The sequence below is a fragment of the Toxorhynchites rutilus genome, chromosome 1 (assembly GCF_029784135.1).
Source record: "Toxorhynchites rutilus septentrionalis strain SRP chromosome 1, ASM2978413v1, whole genome shotgun sequence".
Taxonomy (NCBI): Eukaryota; Metazoa; Arthropoda; class Insecta; order Diptera; family Culicidae; genus Toxorhynchites; species Toxorhynchites rutilus.
Genome location: NC_073744.1, coordinates 67,553,261 through 67,572,802, shown reverse-complemented (window position 1 = coordinate 67,572,802; position 19,542 = coordinate 67,553,261). Strand labels below are relative to the sequence as shown.

At 43.9% G+C, this 19,542-nt stretch overlaps 2 protein-coding genes across 2 annotated transcripts; both read left to right on the top strand.

Annotated features, from left to right (window-relative positions):
• Window positions 1–13,712: 13,712 nt before the first annotated feature.
• Window positions 13,713–14,816, top strand: LOC129782116 (uncharacterized). The gene has a single exon (XM_055789527.1). It carries the CDS (start codon window positions 13,713–13,715, stop codon window positions 14,814–14,816), a length of 1,104 nt encoding a protein of 367 aa, XP_055645502.1.
• A 2,472-nt stretch (window positions 14,817–17,288) lies between these two features.
• On the top strand, window positions 17,289–19,075 carry LOC129782105 (uncharacterized). The gene is made up of 2 exons (XM_055789519.1): window positions 17,289–17,437; window positions 17,590–19,075. The coding sequence occupies exons 1-2, from the start codon at window positions 17,289–17,291 to the stop codon at window positions 19,073–19,075; spliced, it is 1,635 nt and encodes a 544-aa protein (XP_055645494.1).
• The last annotated feature ends 467 nt before the right edge of the window (window positions 19,076–19,542 follow it).

Sequence of the window (19,542 nt, the reverse complement as noted above, 5' to 3'; positions counted from 1 at the left end):
TCGACAAGACAACATCGTTGCCTAACGTGCTGGAGGAGGTGGACGGCGAAGGATCGACACATTCACGCGCAGAACTCTTTCCGTTAGGATGCCATTCAGCATCGGGAAAGTTCCGGAAAGATCTAATCATTGCTGGAAAATAATCTGCCAGTTCCTCTGGGAATTTCCAAAATATATTCATGTGAAAGAGTTTAATTGAATGTTTTCTATCCATGTAACACTGTGACCAAATATATTTCAATCAAGTGCTATTAACAGGTGGTTATCGAGTTGGCATTAACCACTGGTGGGCTTCCAGTATCGAGGAAAATGTGGAAATAACTAATCGTTACTGAAAATAATCTGCCAGTCCCTCTGGGAATTTTCAAAATATATTCATGTGAAAGAGTTTAATTGAATGTTTTCTATCCATGTAACACTGTGACCAAATATGTTTCAATCAAGTGCTATTAACAGATGGTTATCGAGTTAGCATTAACCACTGGTGGGCTTCCAGTATCGAGGAAAATGTGCAAATATCTAATCGTTGGATGCATAAAACCTTGTGGCTCCAACGTAACGCTCTCGTTTTCGAAGTTCTCCAAATATTCATTCATTCAGAATGAATTCAGATTCAACTTCAAACAAATGATCTCTAAATCAACGATAGTCCTACGTCACCCTTGCGGTTATATCATAGATATAACCCACTTCCTGTTTTTTAACTTTCATGATTATTCTCATTGGATTTGAGTCTGGATATAACGAGCAGTGGGTAAAATTTTGAATGCTTCATTTGTAAAAATTTTTACAATAAAGTTGCATTTTCTCAAAAAACAGTGAGAACTTAGTTTCGCATCTGAATGATATTTGTAGAGGTTTCTCCGTTTGTTCAATCCGAGTTGTTCCTTCGCGTTTATTTTTTTCGTTTCAAACATTGATGCAGAATTCTTAGCTAAAATCAAAACGTGATATATTTATGAAATTATTCCTCCTTTATCAAATCAGTTAGTGTTGAATTTGATGGGATTATTCATGTTTCTTTCTTCATCGGAATAAATGTTATAGAATCGCAGTAACGCTCAAACACAAAAAAAGGAACATTACGTGTGCAAAAATAATTAGACAATCACATTCATTCCATGCTGTAATAGAACGCAGCCGTTAGAAGATAAGAAATAACATGAATTAAAGAGCCGAAATCCGTTCCTCTTCGGCGTTTTCTATTTCTGGTTTATTGTTATTTTTAAATCTCATCCTCGCTGAAGCCGCTGGAGCTGTTTCCAACATGGGGCGGGTACCATGGCAAGACGTGTGCGGTGAAACATCCCGCTCTAGGCCTATCTCCGTTAGCCAGGTTACGTTTGCAAAGCGGTTTTTTGTGTGGTCCCGTAAAGAACCGTTAGCAGGGGTCTGATCATTGTTTCAGCCATCAGCTGGTTCACTCCGGAGTCAGTCAACCCGGGAGGAGTTTCGCTGGGCGAGGGGACGGTGCAAAACGAACACGACCAGAGTGGGTTGGAGTTGAGGAATGCGGGATCAAGCTCTTCAATGCGGAAGTTTAATGTTGTAGCTTCGTTCGCCTCAAGTTGATCGTACCTTGCGGGTTGGGTTGGGTTGGCTTGGCTTTTTTCTGCGCTAGATCGAGAAAGTGCACCGTGAGAGCGTTGATCTCGCGGAAAATAAGAGAAGTGATGTAACAGCTAGATTCATGTAATTATTGCCCGGCATGGCCAAATGGGGAAAGAATGAGGTTGTATCCAGAACGATGAACTCTGGTAGGTGTGATATTAAAGCAGGGATATTGAATGTTGATGGCGAAACTTTGGATAGCCGAAATAATGCTATTTTCAATTACGCTCAATGAGTTACCTCTATCGGATAACGTTCCTGTCAACCAGGTTTGGTGTTGATACGATTTATTGACGGTGATTTTAAAACGTAATCGCTGCCATCCCGCTTCAACTTTCTTTAGAAGTATAACTTTAAAAAAACTCCCTAAACATAGCAAAAAACGACTTAATGTAGAGAGTTGCCCCACTAAACAAGGGGGTAGACGATAAAAAAGTAAATTTATCGCCTTGTTTTATTTTTTTCCTCCCGAATGCTCTTGGTTCTTGTTATCCAGAAGGTAGACATGCGCTCATTGGTGATGCCACCGAAAGGTACAACAAACGCGCCGGGCGGGGTGGCGAAATCAAAGGAATCCAGTCGGGGTAAGGTGGCTGGTTTGCAGAAGCGAAAATAACGTTACATTTCGTTCTTTCTGTCCGTACCGCCGACTGGTTCTGTGGTTGGTCAGCTCGCTAAAGTAGGTCAACAGTGTATGTCATATAGGTATATAGGAAGTGCCGAGCAATGGCTGGAGCATTGCTTGGCGCAACGGAGAACGAGAATATACCTCAACCAGAGGACGGTCAGGAGGCACAATGGTGTTGCAGGGATGCGCAGCTCTCCACACGGACCGCTAACTGAAGCGCGACATGTTGTGGGATTATCCCCCATGGGTGATGGGACTGGTTTAATCACGATTTTTATATGCTCCATGTAAGTCTTCGGTCTGTTATTTTTCGTTGGAGGCACTCATGAGAGTTTAACTCGGGGAGCAACAATTTTATTCTTTTATAAAATCTTGATTTTGTTGTTTTCTTCGTTCGTACCTTTTAGGAGAAAGCTGCATAAGTGGAGGCACACGACGAATGCAAAATTGGCTGACTAGCCTGTTGTCGTGGAAAGTACTGTTAGAGCGAGCTTGATATAAAACACATTTTACCAGTGTGTTCAGAATTTCTGCCGGAGTTGTTTATTTACATGCAATTGAAACAATATTTGGTGATACTGCTCAAACCAATACAGCAATGGGTACATATGTATTAGCGTCACCGGAGCCGAAATTCGATAGATAGCAATTTTATTTTTCGCACGGGCACTTAGTTATTATATTTTAGTGCTACGAAAATGCGTATTTGGAATTTGCGGTATTTACGTATGAACGCCACCGGAGGGTCACTCATATTTCAAAGCAAAAATTAACCGGGCAAACGTATCCCGTCCGATGCTCGCTAATGCTCGGTCAAACTGAAGAATCGTCTCCTATGTTTCAATCCAACCGGGAAATCGATGGAATACAGAATTGCTTGCGAGAGTCCGCCGCTTCCGATGGCGGGTCGGCGGTCGACTCGGATTGCGCCACCTCTGCGGCTTGGGGCCGCTTCGTTTAATTATCCTCGCTAGAGGGAGACTTCGTCACCATTACATTGAGCCTAGAATAATTTTCATTACGAAAAAATAAATTCATAATGAAAATTGCGCTCCGGTGGCGTTCATACGTGAATACCACAAATCCCAAATATGCATTTTCGTAGAACTGAAAATATAATACTGCAAACAACAAGGCAACAACAATATAAAAGATAACTAAGTGCCCGTGCGAAAAATTATGTTTTTAATTTTTTTTTTAAATTATGTTTCTCTGTTTAGTAGGCGATATTAAAAAAAATAAGTAAAGTGCGAACACGAAATTATTGCGACACCGAAAATGTCATGCCAATTTTCTTATAATGTTTAGAATCAAACCAAAATTTTAGGGTATATATGTATAAAGCTTATACATATATTTACTTCAAAAATCAAAAGAAAAGTTAATCGATGGAGCCTTGAGTGTAAAATTAAACCCGTTTTCGCTTGATGCCCTCCATCAAAGTCTTTACAGTGTCATCCGGTACCAGTTTCTCAGTTTTTTTTCCATTTTCTTAACATGTCCTTCTCGTCTTTGACTGTCTTCTTGCTCTTCCGAAGTTCCCGCTTCATTATTGCCCAGTACTGCTCCACCGGGCGCAGCTCCGGACAGTTTGGCGGGTTCATGTCCTTTGGAACAAAATGGACAGAATTGGCCTCATACCACTCCAGGACACTATTAGAATAGTGGCATGACGCCAAATCTGGCCAAAACAGCGGAACTTCGTCGTGCTGCTGCAAGAACGGCAAAAGGCGCTTCTCGAGGCACTCAGATTTGTAGATCTCGCCATTTACTGTGCCCTTTGTCACGAAAGGCTCACTCCTCAGTCCGCAAGACCAGATGGCCTGCCAAACGAGATATTTGGAGGCGAACTTCGACATTTTCTTCTTCTTAAATTTGTCGTCCACATCGAACTTGCTCTTGCCGGTGAAAAACTCCAACCCCGGAATTTGCTTAAAATCGGCTTTTATATACGTTTCGTTGTCCATCACACAGCAGCCATATTTTGTCAGCATCTTCTCGTAGAGCTTCCGTGTCCGAGTTTTAGCCGTCGATTGTTGCCACTCATCGCGATTTGGGTAGTTCTGTACCTTTTATGTATGTAGTCCAGCTCTCTTCTTTGCATTCTGGACGTAGCTCTGTGACATGCCGATCTTTTTAGCCAAATCACGGCTTGAGACGTTGGGATTTGCTTTAATCATCCGCTTCACCTTTCCCTCCGTCTTTTTGTACTCCGGTCCCGGTTTTCTTCCAGCTCCTTTGCCGTGGTCCAACGTCAACCGCTCCTGGAACCGCTTCAACACTCTGGAACGGTTGAATGGTGAATGTTCAACGTTTTTCCCAACTGCCGGTGCGACAGGTCAGGAAATTCCAGGTGTTTGGAAAGAATTTGTTCTCTCGACTCGCGTTGGTTCACCTCCATTTTCGTTGAATCGAAAAACACGACTTCGAGTTTGACAGCATGTAGACAATACACGTTAATGCGAAAGTGTGCAAAATTTGGTTGGTTTTTACCCAATGGTAAAAAAGTTATGCCCTGTTGAATGTGTCGCAATAATTTCGTGTTCGCCCTTTACTGATGCACATCAGTCTTGTAAATCCATTGCATTAACACATATTACTTCGCAGTAATGCGTTGAAACACAAATTTACGGGTCGTATATTAATACTGAGCTTTACTCTAATGTTGCACAAGGGAAACGAATAAATTATTAACACCGATATGTTCCACTATTTTTTAATATAGCAAGGTAAAAATAGATAAATCTTTTATAATAACTGGACGATAACGGGAGGACCGTGCTGTGTGAAAATGAAAGTAACATTATTTGCAGATCGGGATGACCGCGCAGAACAAGTACGGACTCGGGACGACCGTATGGAGAACACAACTCGACTCGATATTTTGTTAGTTAAACTACATCAATTAGCTCATACATCCCAAAGGTGGCTCAAATGTTTTCTGTGAAGTGAAATAAAATCCACATGTATTTGTCTTTTTTGTCTTTTTTTTTAATTCAATTCTTTTTTTCCGGAGAAGAGAGAAGATGTTTGGCATGCCTAGTTCTGGCAACACGGGCATCGTTAGTTTACCGATCAAGCAGAGTACTCGGTATATTTTCCGCTGTCTTATCAGCAGGCAGTCATCGTTAGGCTTCGGGCGCAAACATTTGTGTTTCATTTGTGTCGAACCTACATAGAAACGTTTATCGATCTCTAAAACCTCTATATGCCAAGTTTGATTCCATTTGCTTGATTAGTTCTTGAGTTATTCAAAACCCCCCTTTAGAGAGAGGGAGGCGTGTCAAACCACCTTAGAAACGTTTATTGCCTCCTAAAACATGCCAAATTTGGTACTGTTTGCTTGATTAGATCTTGAGTTATGCAGAAATTTGTGTTTCATTTTTATGACTGTCCACCCCTTAGAGTGGGGGGAGGAGTGTCTATTTACCACAGAAACGTTTCTTGCCCCCTTCATATGCTAAATTTGACTCTATTTGCTTGATTAGTTCTTGAGTTAGACAGAAATTTATGCTTCATTTGTATGGCAGCCCCCTCTTAGAGAGGCATCCTGAAACCTCCACATGTCAAATTTGGTTCCGTTTGCTTGGGTAATTCTCGAGTAATGCAGAAATCTGTGTTTCATTCGTATGGAAGCCCCCCCCCCTCCTAGAGAGGGGGGAGGAGTGTCTAACCACCATAGAAACATTTATTGCATTCTAAAACCTCCACATGTCAAATTTGGTTTCGTTTGCTTGATTCATTCTTGAGTAATGCAGAAATTTGAGTTTCATTTGTAAGGCAGCCAAACTTCTACGAGAGGGGGGAGGGGCCTCGAACTATCATAAGAACCTTCCTCGACCCCAAAAACCCCTATAAACCAATTTTCATGTCGATTGGTTCAGTAGTTTCCGAGTCCATAAGAATCAGACAGACAGAAATCCATTTTTATATATTAGGCTGTCAAAAAAGTCCTGCGGTATTTTTTTTAAATTTTCATTTGTTCATAAAATTAGTTACAATCATCTGTTTTAAGTCAAATATGCGCCGTTTTGTTCGATGAATTGTTCCCAACGAGATGCCAACTTCATAATACCCCTGTTATAGAAGCTCGCTTCCTTATTGGCAAAAAAACTCGGATAGCCAATTTTCACAGGGCTCTTTTGTGGCTAACTTCTGACTACCTAGCTCGTTCGCCATGGACAAAAACAGGTGGTAGTCACTTGGTGCAAGGTCCGGACTATACGGCGGATGCAAAAGAACCTCCCATCCGAGCACCCGGAGCTTCTGGCGCGTCACCAAAGAAGTGTGTGGCCTGGCGTTGCCCTGATGGAAGACAATGCGGCCTCTGTTTATCAAAGATGGCCTCTTCTTCATGAGTGCTACCTTCAAGCGGTCCAGTTGTTGGCAGTACATGTCCGAATTGAGCGTTTGGCCATAGGGAAGCAGCTCATAATAGATTATTCCTTGACAATCCCACCAAACACATAGCAGAACCTTCCTGGCCGTTAATGAGGGCTTGGCCACCGTCTGAGTCGCTTCAGCGGGCTTCGACCACGACCGTTTGCGCTTCAAGTTGTCGTAAGTGACCCACTTTTCATCGCCAGTCACCATCCGCTTCAGAAACGGGTCGATTTTGTTGCGATTCAGTAGCGATTCACATGCGTCGATACGGTCAAAGATGTTTTTTGCGTCAACGTGTGTGGCACCAATACATTGAGCTTCTTTGTGAATTCAAGCTTCTTCAAATGGTTTAAAACGGTTTGATAACTTATCCCCAGCTCTTGGCCGATGCTACGGCTGCTACTATGCCGGTCTTTCTCGGCTAATTCAGCGATTTTGTCGCAATTTTCGACGACAGGCCTTCCGGAGCGTGGCGCATCTTTGACGACCTCTACACCGGAACGAAAATGTTGAAACCATCGTTGTGCGGTGGAAATGGAAACTGTATCGGGTCCATAAACTGCACAAATTTTATTGGCAGCTTGAGATGCATTTTTGCCTTTGTCATAGTAGTACTGTAAAATATGTCGGATTTTCTCTTTATTTTGCTCTATATTTGCGACACTATAACTCACGAACGACTCAACCAAACAAAACACCGTCAAGGACTATATTATAGCGCGCAAAAATACCTTTCCAACAAGCTATAGTATGACTCGATACAATGAGTACAACTAGAACTACGCGCTTACAACGACACCTCGCGGAAATACCGCAGGACTTTTGACAGCCTAATATATAGATATGTAAAGCATCGATCACAACACTACTACCAAGAAGAATTATGTTCAGTTACTCCTGCTGCGATCAGTTACTCCTGCTGCGATCAGTTACTCCTGCTGGCATGTATTTTAGGCGCATTAATCCCGAGCCCAATCAGCCCTGCTTTATGCTTCAGTCGAGTGTACAAGTTCGCTAACGTTGCATGAAGAGCTTCGCTGCGAGGTGATCCTTATCAGCTGCTTTGTGGTTCGTTTGCTGATTAATGGCCTACTTAATTTCATCCATCGTCGGGGGTTGTACGTCGTATTTGTTCACTGCACCGGTGTAGTCCTCGTCAACGTCGTCTTGTTCTCCTGTCTCCGCACTGTTCAGGCGTTCATCGTATACTGCCTCCACCTTTCGATCACCTCGCGTTCGTTCGTCAAAATGTCTCTTTCCTTGTTCCTGCACATTTCGACCCGCGGCACAAAGCCTTCGTGCGAAGCGTTTAGTTACTTGAAGAATTTCCGCGATTTTCGGGAACGATAAAGCAGCTCCATCTCTTCACACTCTTTCTCTTCCAGGCGGCGCTTTTTTCTCTCTCTGAAACAGATGTATTTGCTGCATTCGCTTCAGTCCGTATCGTTCCCCATTTTGTCGAGTTGCTCGTTGCAGCATAACTGCGCGTGCTGCATGACTTCAAGACGCGCTACGAGTATGTTGTAGCAACGTTTGGCTTAAGCAGTCGTCGTAGGTGGTATCGTGGAGGGCGCTGGTGTCTTATGTTATTGACGACTTAAAGTTGTGACGTCGATGATATCCGAGAAGTGCCGACCGCCGTGGTCAATGTGTGTTTCTGTTTGCTGAGGTGATCTCCAGGTATAACGGTATTGGAAGCTGTGCTGGAAGAAGGTGCTACGTATGGCTATGTTCTTGGAGGCAGCGAAGTCGATAAGTCATAGGCCGTTCTAACTGCGCGTAGAATTCCTCTCTATCGTCATCGGTGTTCTTAGGCCGCTCATGCTGTGCGAAGAATTCTTCTTCATCGTCATCGGTGCTAGCTAGATGGCGATTGTGGACGTTGAGAATGCTGATGTTGAAGAAGTGACCTCGCATCCACAGTCTGCACATTTTTTCGTTGATCGGCCATCAGCCATTCACCCGTTTCTGCATCTCCTCCATCACAATGAAAGCTGTACCCAGCTCGTGTGTGTGGCGGCAGCTCTGGTAGAGGTATAACCTCCTTGAAACGATCACACCATCGAACCTTTCCAGCACACCCCCTGCAGCGCTACGATGTTGAAATTGCGGACTGTCAATATTTCCGAAAAAAGTCGGGTACTCGGGTACTATAGTTCCATGTTCCGAGTTCTCAATCTCCAGTCCGTGTTCTTTGCGTGGGTCTAGTCCGATTGTCCTGTCTGAATTTCTTTGTGAATTTTCCTGTGCGTTTCATTTTTACATATGGCTTTCCGGGCTTGCACCAACTCCCTGTCTCGCCGGACGACCGTTGTGCAGAGCTCTACTTAGATCTCTACTAAGATATGAGTGTCTCGAAACAGATTTTATCCTTCATGATGTGCTCCCAGAGCCAAGTGGTTAGCGTCACATATCAATTTCTCCCAAATAACGATGAAAAATTTGTTCAGTTTTGTTTTTCTTAAAAACATGTTATCATATTTCACCGATTCGATGAATCATTGAATTGAATTGACACATTTGAATCTGTTCCATTCCTAAATGATCTTTATTCAACATAAACAGTTGAAGGGTTAACATTGTTGTTCCAAAGCATTCAATCATCTTCAATCGTAGGCCTCTAAACTTTCCCATAAGACCCAATTCCACTCTCGGCCATGACATAACGACACAAGCACTAATTAAAACTACCATCCGCCATCCGATGCGAACGGATAGCAAAATTGCAGGAAAATTTCTTCTGTTTCGCTGCCGCATTCCGTCGAGTAATGCTATTACCTCCTTATTGACCGAAGCCCTGCCGGTTCTCGCACCCCCCCCCCCCCTTTCCTCCGGTGCACGTAACAACGATTGAGTTGCACATTCCACAAACAAATCGTATCTTCTTTCCTTTTTACTGGAGGAAAAAACGAGTAAAAACAGGGCAAACCAATCGCTACATGATGAGCAATTTGAGCTGTCCGTGATGCATTCGGAATGTGATCCGAGTCCTGTATGTTGGAGTTCCCGATAGAGAAGAGAAATTCTCAGCATCTCCATGGCTTTAGCTATCCGCCAAAAAGAGGTGTCTTGTTGAGAAAAATTTCCCACATCAAATAAATCATCACAGGCCTTCGAAACAACCGATGCTATGGAAACCGAACGAGAGCAAGGAACTCAAACGGCATAAACAAAGAAGCTGAGTCTTCCCGCCCATCGAGTGGTGAAATGCCTTATTAGGAAGGCTCTACTATTAGAATTATGTAATAGCAACGTACATACACGCCGAAGAAGCAAATCAACTCACCGCAAATGGTCGTGCGTCGATTCTCGGGATCTTACGGGCTCGAGTGGTCGATCCGGGTGCCCCGCGTCGTGATACATGATGACAAGCTTCTGCAATGACTCCTTTGCTCTTCAACCCTTTTCTTCTCCTCGTATCATAGTTACAACCAAACCTGTATGTGTAATTTTAATTAGCAAATATATCAAACATTGGACGAGCCGAGGTTGCCGATTCAGCCCCAGAGCCAAAGATAACATATTGTATACGGAAGCTGGTCGCCTCTGTTCGTATGGGGGCACAGTTGGGAGAAAGGTGTCCCGGAGCTCGGTCCACTGTACGCCTAGATAACCATCTCAGCAGCCGCGCGGTTTCGAAGCTGCTGGTTAATATCAATGAATTTATGGCGAAACGAGTGATGATTATAGACATTGTTGCTGGCCATGTTGGCAGAGCTTCTTGTGGCTTGTGTTTTTATTCTCTTCGCACTAGTTGCTTTGTTAAAGATCGCTGCTAGATTTTCACTGACGCTGGGATGACCGATGAGAGCAGGAAATTTGAAGAAGAATCGGGTAGTATTGCAAGTGTGAGGTTATGATGAAAGATTTGCGAAGATTCGATCAACCACCACAGCATTTGTGGTAGACTTATATTGAAACTAGCTGACCCGGCAAGCTTCGTCCTGCCCAAAATTTGTTTTTTTTTTGTTATCAATACCTCCAAACATTCACGTTTTCTTACTATGAGCAAGTTCATGGGTCCAATCGCAGAACTGTTCATTGATTGATCTTCTAATCGACCTTTAAAATTATCTTTTACTATAGAATTCCTAGTATTTCTACCGAAACTCATCATTATAATATCAGATTATATTCAGACACAATTCTCGTTCAAGACTTTTCAACCACTTGCGAATAACATGTTTCTCCGTTACATGGAATAAATGTTTAATACAGAAAATATGATATAATAAAGATAGCCCTAAATCAGACAATTCCTATACGACAGTCAGAAATCCATTTTTATATATATAGATAGATCATATTATTTTTTTCATAGATCTTACTTTACAGAAATAATTCAGATTTTGCTGAGTTTCACTCTTAGATGTATTGTTTATATACTGCCAATTCCGTGAATGATAAATTGCATGCTACCCAGATTCAGAACCAAAAAAAGGAGCGAGCAGCTGAAGCCAATTTAAAACGAAATTTTAATAAAGGTATTCTGTAAAAATTACTTGAGCTTGAGTAGACTGTACACTTCGTAGTTGCTCTCCGTGATTGACCTGCACCAGCGAAATTGCACAAGGAACCCACTGAATGACGCTTGGGAGTAGCAAACCATTCGCATCGTGCAATATTTGGTGACTCGAGTTTTTAATAATCAGTCACCAGGGGAAGGGAAGGATTATAAGTATAGTTGCACCTGAAATCTTGTTTGTATCTTTTTACCCGTGTGAGTAAAAAATTTAAAATTGGGAGTAAAATTAGTTGGGAGTGTATTTTTTTATCGTACAAGCTTAGTAGCAGTTCATTCAGCACTTACAGTCATTTTGTCGAAACGGAGCAAATCACCCGCAAGCGTTTTTAAGTATGTTTTGACCGGCTTCGCGACATGTGGCCGAGCATTGTCGTGCTGCAAAATAACTTTATCGTGTCTTTGCTCGTATTGTGGCGGTTTTTTTTTCAGTGCACGGCACAAACGCATCAATTGTTGTCGGTAGATGTTCTCTGTAATGGTTTCATTCGGTGTTTTAGCAGCTCGTAGTACACCACACCCTGCTGGTCCCACCAAATGGACAGCATAACCTTCTGCCCGTAAATATTCCGCTCGGCCGTAGATATTGATGTATGGCCAGGGTATCCATACGTTGCCCGACGTTTAGGATTGTCGTAATGGACCCACTTTTCATCGCCAATAACGATTCGATGCAAAAAAAACCTTTTTTTTATGCCGTTGGAGCAGTTGTTCGCACGTTAAAAACCGGCGTTCGACGTCTTGTGGCTTCAATTCATACGGCACCCTATGTCCTATCTTTCGGATCATTCCCATTGCTTTTAAACGATCGGATATGGTTTACTGAGCTACTCCAAGTGTATCTACAAGTTCTTGTTGCGTTTGTGACGGACCTTGATCGAGTAAAGCCTCCAATTCTTCATCTTCAAACTTTTTTGACGGTCCGGAACGTTCTTCGTCTTCCAAGTCAAAATTAGCACTTTAAAACCGTACACACAACGTCTGACAAGTTCGCTCAGTTGGAGCATGTTCACCATAAACTTTCCGCAGCTTTTTTCTTCATATTGGAGTAATGAAGTAGCACTCGCCGCAAAAAAACACTCTCATTGGTACGAAATTTGACATATTCGAAGTGGCAAAAAACAATTTTGTTTGCGCTTCAAATTTTTTGACATATACTGAAAAAGATGCGCAATGACAGTAGTCTGGAAGTTTGATTCACTGGAACAATAATCAAGTTACGCCATCTGTTGTAAAACCGAAGAAATTTACCGGTACCGGGACAATATGACGAAAGACGCTTAAGACCCATTCGTGCCGTGACAACGTTTTTACTCACTAAAAACATGTTTTTTCATGTTTTCATGTGTAAGGCGCACGATTACCAAAAATAAATTATATAAAAGTAAAATTTTCATATAGTTTTCATCAGTTGGAGAATATTTTATAATTAAATTCGCTTGTTGCCAATCAAATATTTTTGTGACGTGACAGCACCTGACCTTTGTGCGATTTCCGATTCTTGAACATTAACCCTCTAAAAACCATTTTTTTATTCGGATGAAAAAACTATAGTAGATCATATTTTTGATGAGAATATTGAAAAACATAACGGCAATTTTTGAGTCACGGATTTTTTTTAATTCATGCCACAAAACCAGTAATCCGCCTTAACACATTGCGGACCGCTCACGAGATTTCTCGTGTTTCACGTTCCGTCTATTACCCGTGTTTTCTACACTTGATGGTTAAATTTTTGGTCTGCCAAGAATCTAACAAGGCCTACCGATGGCTCGCCTTCGTCTCATCCACACCGAATAAAACGATCTCATTCGTGGAATCCGTACTGTTGATGATGATTGTTACCTGAAAGGAGAAAAAGAAATTAAAGAAAAAAAGAAAATATTAATTAATAATACACAGTATTTGTACTTACCTTGGACTCCAATTATACGTACCTTGTATCAAACCTGAATTGTAATCTTTGAACTCACCTTTGTAAACTACTAAACGCATCTGGATATTATCTGTCATTTGAAATAAGAAATAATAAACAGTTGAAATAGGAAATTTGCACCGATCAGGCGCCTTGTGTAATCTCTCCGTTACCCGAAAAGAAGCCCTTCTCGAAGCTAGGCACGATCATCGTTTGATTGTCGCGGTGTTTTATCAAGCGTAATTCAAGGCTCTCCCACAACGTCGTTCGCCCGGATAAAACCACACGCCGAATAAGGAAAAAGAAGCTGCTGAGAAAGTGCGTTCCCCATCAACATTTTGGTGCCGAAACCCGGGAAGCACGTTGCAGAAACTTCTCGAAGGCAGCCATTGTACGCATCGTCACAGTAACGCAGCTGGATTGTTCGAGAATCATCGTTGTGAAATTTGCAACTGGACGAATCTGGACATCGAAGATACCGCTCCAATCACCTCGGCACTACGATATTCCTCGGAATTTGGATCCAAGCTGGTGTCCCTGAAGGAAATTCGGCTTTTCTCACGGGCACGCTACTACGACGATAAAGGAAACAATAGGTAACCTCACTCAAGGATACAAGGTGGGTGCGAATTTTGTTAATTGTTGCAAATAAAATGACACCACCGAAGAAGCACGAATCACGCTCCACGGCGGCGAGACTGAAAAGGCTTTTTCGACAAAGAACAACTATTCTCGGTTCTGCCGCGTTGGTCAGAAAATTTGATGAACAATACCAAGACGGACAAATTCACCAACTTAAAGTGCGGATTGAATCTTTAGACCAATTGTGGGCAGAATTTGCACGGGTGCAAGATGAAATCGAAGAGCTCGAATGTCACGTAGATTTCGACGAAGAAGATGATGATGTTGAGCCAACTTTGTCCGAGCAACGCATCCGTTTCCAAAATTTGTACTTTGAGCTCAAAGCGTCGCTCATTAGCAAGCTACCGGCCCCAGGCGCTTCGGCTACGGTTGCTTCTACGCCACAAGACCATCGTCCACCGGTTCAACCAACGCATTCTGTGCGGTTGCCGGAGATCAACATTCCTGAGTTTTGCGGCAATCCATCCAACTGGATTGTATTTCGGGACATTTTTCGGTCCATGATACACATGAATGTGCAACTCTCGTCGGTGCAGAAAATGCACTATCTGAAGGCGGCTCTCAAAGGCGATGCTGCTCGTATTGTTGCTAATTTGGGAGTGAATTCAGGAAACTATCCGATCGCATGGAAATCGGTTTGTGAGCGATACGATAATCCGAATCTTCTACGGAAACATCATTTCGCTACTCTTTTTGCAATTCCTTGTGTAAAAAGGGCTTCGTCGTCGAGCTTATATAACCTCGTTGACGAATTCGACCATCAGGTGGGAATTTTAGAGAAGCTGGACGACCCAGCTAGTCTGTGGGACACTGTGCTCGTTGAAACCCTGAGTAAGCGATTAGATACTGCTACGCTCAAGGAATGGGAAAATTCGTGTGAGGTAGAAGAGCGCCCAACTTACAAGAACCTGGTAGATTTTGTACGGAAAGCTTCGCGTGTGCTGCAATCCGTAACGCTGTTGCAGTCTCCGAGTCAATCTTCCGAAGCAAAACCCACTAAACCCAAACCGATTTCCACTCATATAGTAACAGAGACAACAAGCAAATGTTCTCTTTGCAAACAAGCCCACCCACTCTACAAATGCGATCAGCATGGAGACGAAGCCACGTTTTGAGTTGGCGAAGAAGCATGGATTGTGCATCAATTGCCTAAAGGGACAACACCTGGCGAAGAATTGTAGTAGTGGAAGCTGCAGAAACTGTTCACGAAAGCATCATACATTTCTGCATATGTCGTCGTCCCCCGCAACCTCCGCTCGAACAGCACTAGCATGCTCCACGTTATCCAGTGAGGTGTTTTCTGAGGATTCAGGTCAGTCGAATTTGTCCGCAATCGGACCGCAATCAAGTGCTTCCCCACCATCGCGTTCGATGTCGTCGTTCGTTGAACCCGCCTCGGTAAACACGTTTTCGTATTCGGTCGTCGTAGCTCCCTCCCCGTCGCCGGTTAGTCCACCACCGTCGCAATCGATCTGTAGTGTTCACAATTTCCCTGTGGCATCTTACGTTGCTCCGCAAAAGGATTCCGTGAAGGCGCACAATGATGAAGTCTTTCTGTCAACAGTCTTGATGAAGGTAGAGGACGTCTTTGGGAATCACCATTGTGTTCGAGCAGTTCTGGACAGCTGTTCTCAGGCAAATTTTATATCCGAATCATTGGCTCGTAAACTGGATTTGAAACGCTACCATATAAGTGTCGACGTCAGCGGCATTGGTCAAGGCATAGTTCACATACGCTCGAAAGTGGTTATGAAAATCTCGTCTCGTTTCGGAAGATTTGACTATCTGCTAGAATGTCTGATCATACCACAAATCACGGTCAAGCTTCCTAGCAAGCACTTTGACATCTCTCGATGGAATCTCCCCGACAAAATTCCTCTCGCGGACCCTAGATTCAACATCAGCTCTGGGGTCGACATCTTGATTGGGGGAGATCTGTTCTACTCGCTACTAGAGACACATAAGATCCACTTGTCAACTGGTTATCCAATGCTTCAACGAACCGTCTTCGGGTACGTAGTGGCTGGAAGGTTATCGGAACCATCGAATGGTTCATCCATTTGTGTTGTGAGTACAACTGCAAGTCTCGACAATAGGTTACAACGCTTTTGGGAGGTCGAGAATTTCGACAATTATAAGGCGATGACTCCCATGGAAGAGGCGTGTGAAGAACACTTTCAAAGGACTGCTTCTAGGACTAGTGATGGTCGCTACATGGTTCGGCTTCCTCTTCGAGAAAATGTGCTCGCAATGTTAGGAGATTCATTTGCAGTGGCACAACGTAGATTCTTGGCGATCGAGTGAAATTTTGCGGCGAACACCAGCTTCAAGAACGAGTATGTCAATTTTATGGAGGAGTATAAAAAACTAGGACACATGGAGTTGAGTCCTCGCAGCGAAAATCCCCAATTTGTTTTACCACATCATGCCATCTTCCGCCCGGGCAGTTCAACCACGCGAACCCGCGTTGTATTCGATGCTACTTGCAAAGGCAGCTCCCAGCTGTCCCTAAATGATGTATTACTCGTCGGTCCAATCGTTCAACCCCCTACAAGTTCTCTGGCGTGCGAGCGAATCTCAACAGCTTCACCGATACCAACTCACTACAGTGACCTATGGCACTTCGTGCGCCCCATACCTCGCAACTCGCGTGCTCAACCAACTGGCGGAGGATGAAGGCCACCGCTTCCCGCTGGGTGCGAAGGTGATCCTCAATGGATTTTATATGGATGATGCTTTATCTGGTGACGACGATTTGGAAGTCACTATCAAAACGACCAAACAGCTGGCAGAACTTCTGAAGCTGGCGGGATTCAAATTGAGAAAATGGAGCACCAACGATCCAAGAGTTCTAACCCACGTACCGGACGATTTGAAGGAGTTCTCGCCGGAAACAGAAATTGAAGGGTCTGGAACCGTCAAAACTTTGGGACTTCTGTGGTCACACGTCACTGATGAATTTGGCTTTAAAATCCCAACACTTCCGTCACTAGAGCATGTCACGAAACGCATCGTGGCCTCTGAGATGGCACAGCTATTTGATCCACTCGGCTTAGTAGGATCGGTTGTTATGAGTGCGAAAATGTTCATCCAACGGCTGTGGGCGATTCATATTCCTTGGGACGAGGAACTTCCAGAAAATTTGGGTATCTGGTGGCTGCGTTTCCGAGAAGAGGTTTCGGAACTGTCCAAGCTAAAAGTTTCACGACGGGTACTGGCCAATATGGATAACCAGTTCGCTCTCCATTGCTTCTGCGATGCTTCCGACCACGGATACGGGTCCTGTGTCTACGTTGTTTCGCCAGATGGTCCAGGGTCGTACAAAAGCCAATTGCTCATCGCTAAGTCCCGCGTCGCACCACTTCGTGGGCTCACAATACCAAAACTCGAGCTGTGTGCCGCTCTTCTCGGTAGCCAGCTAATGGATTAAATCAGAAAAACAACTACCTTCTCGAAACCGACTATATTCTGGTCCGACTCCAGCATCGTTTTACACTGGCTCAACTCTCCACCCACGGTATGGAAGGTATTCGTTTCGAACAGAATTGCGGAAATCCAAAAGTTAACCAACAACGATTGCTGGCGACATGTTCCTTCGAAGGAGAATCCTGCTGACCGCATTTCCCGCGGTGTTTCCCCGTCCCAGATTATCGATGATTCATTATGGTGGCATGGGCCACAATTTCTCGTACAGCCCGTCGAAGATTGGCCTAGAAACGTGGTTAACCTCTCTCAAGTAAATCAAGAAGCTCGAGATTCGGAAGCTCGCCGAGTCGTAACATTTACAACAACGCAAATCGATCACTCAATCATCAATCGGTACTCCGACTTGGGAAAACTGCTTCGAGTAATCGGGTACTGCATCCGATTCCGTAACAACGCCTGAAGCTCAACGGATGGTCGGAAAACTGGTCCTTTGCAGCCTGGTGAGATAGATCACGCTCTCAAATCGCTTATTCGCTCCGTCCAAGCAACGGAATTTTCGGAAGAGTTGAACCATCTAACAGCAAACCCTCAACGTAAGCTAACAAGAAAGGACAGGAAGCTACAATCGTCGCTCAAGTCTCTCAATCCGTTTTTAGACGATTTTGGATTACTACGTAGTAGTAATCCAAAAGTAGGTGGTCGCTTGGCCAAACTGTCAGCCGCTTTCGACACTCGAGCACCAATTCTGCTTCCTGCTTGTCATCATCTGACCGTGTTGATCGCACGCTCTATCCACATCAGAACGCTGCACGGAGGACCAACTCTGCTTCTATCGACCATAAGACAACGGTTTTGGCCACTTCGAGGGCGAGATCTTGCGCGAAAAGTATTTCGCCAGTGCGTCATGTGCTTCCGGTGTTCCCCGAAACAAACTGAACAGTTAATGGCACATTTGCCTTCAGTACGAATAACTCCCGCGCGCGTCTTTTTGAATAGTGGCATGGACTATTGTGGGCCATTCAGTGTTCGTCCGTTGGTTGGGAGAGGAGCGAACGTGAAAACATACGTCGCCGTCTTCGTATGTATGGTGGTGAAAGCGGTACACCTCGAAGTGGTGAACGATCTAACATCCATCGCGTGTGTAAATGCAATAAAAAGATTTGTTGCGCGTCGCGGTCGGGTCGTGAATCTCTACTGCGACAATTCGACGGCCTTCGTCGGCGCAGATCGGGAGTTGAAACAGCTGCGTCGTCAATTCCTTCAGCAATTCTCTACGGAAAGCTGGAACGGATACTGCCTGGAAAGCGGTGTCAACTTTCACTTCATTCCGCCTAGATCCCCTCACCATGGAGGCCTGTGGGAGGCTGGGGTGAAATCCTTTAAATTTCACCTTCGAAGAATATTGGGAAGCCGATCCTTCACGTTGGAAGAGCTCACTACAGCGGTTGCTCAAATCGAGAGTGTCTTGAATTCTAGACCGTTGTCACCGATGTCCAGCCACCCGAAAGATCTGAGCAGTCTCACTCCGGGTCACTTCCTAGTCGGAGAACCTTTGTACTCTATCCCTGAACCCGATTACACCGAGCAACCCATCAGCCGACTCAAACGCTTCCAGGAAATGAAACGCAGCGTCCAGGACTTTTGGAAACGCTGGTCTCGTGATTATGTTAGTGAACTACACCAACGCTCCAAGTGGCAACGCGTTCGAGACGAAATGAAGATAGGATCTCTTGTCCTATTGAAGCAAGAGAATCTTCCGCCATTGGAGTGGAATTTGGGTCGTGTAGTTGCCATCGCTCCAGGTAAAGATGGACACGTACGTGTGATTGAAGTCCGTACCGCCAAGGGTCTCTACAAGCGAGCTGTCACCGAAGTCTACCTGCTCCCCATTGAAGAACCAGTTGCAAACGTAGAAGATGACCCCAGAACGTTGACCACTATGTCGTAGGAAGTTGAATCTAATCGTTTCAACGGTGGCCGGCGTGTTGATGATGATTGTTACCTGAAAGGAGAAAAAGAAATTAAAGAAAAAAGAAAATATTAATTAATAATACACAGTATTTGTACTTACCTTGGACTCCAATTATACTTACCTTGTATCAAACCTGAATTGTAATCTTTGAACTCACCTTTGTAAACTACTAAACGCATCTGGATATTATCTGTCATTTGAAATAAGAAATAATAAACAGTTGAAATAGGAAATTTGCACCGATCAGGCGCCTTGTGTAATCTCTCCGTTACCCGAAAAGAAGCCCTTCTCGAAGCTAGGCACGATCATCGTTTGATTGTCGCGGTGTTTTATCCAGCGTAATTCAAGGCTCTCCCACAACGTCGTTCGCCCGGATAAAACCACACGCCGAATAAGGAAAAAGAAGCTGCTGAGAAAGTGCGTTCCCCATCAACACGTACAAA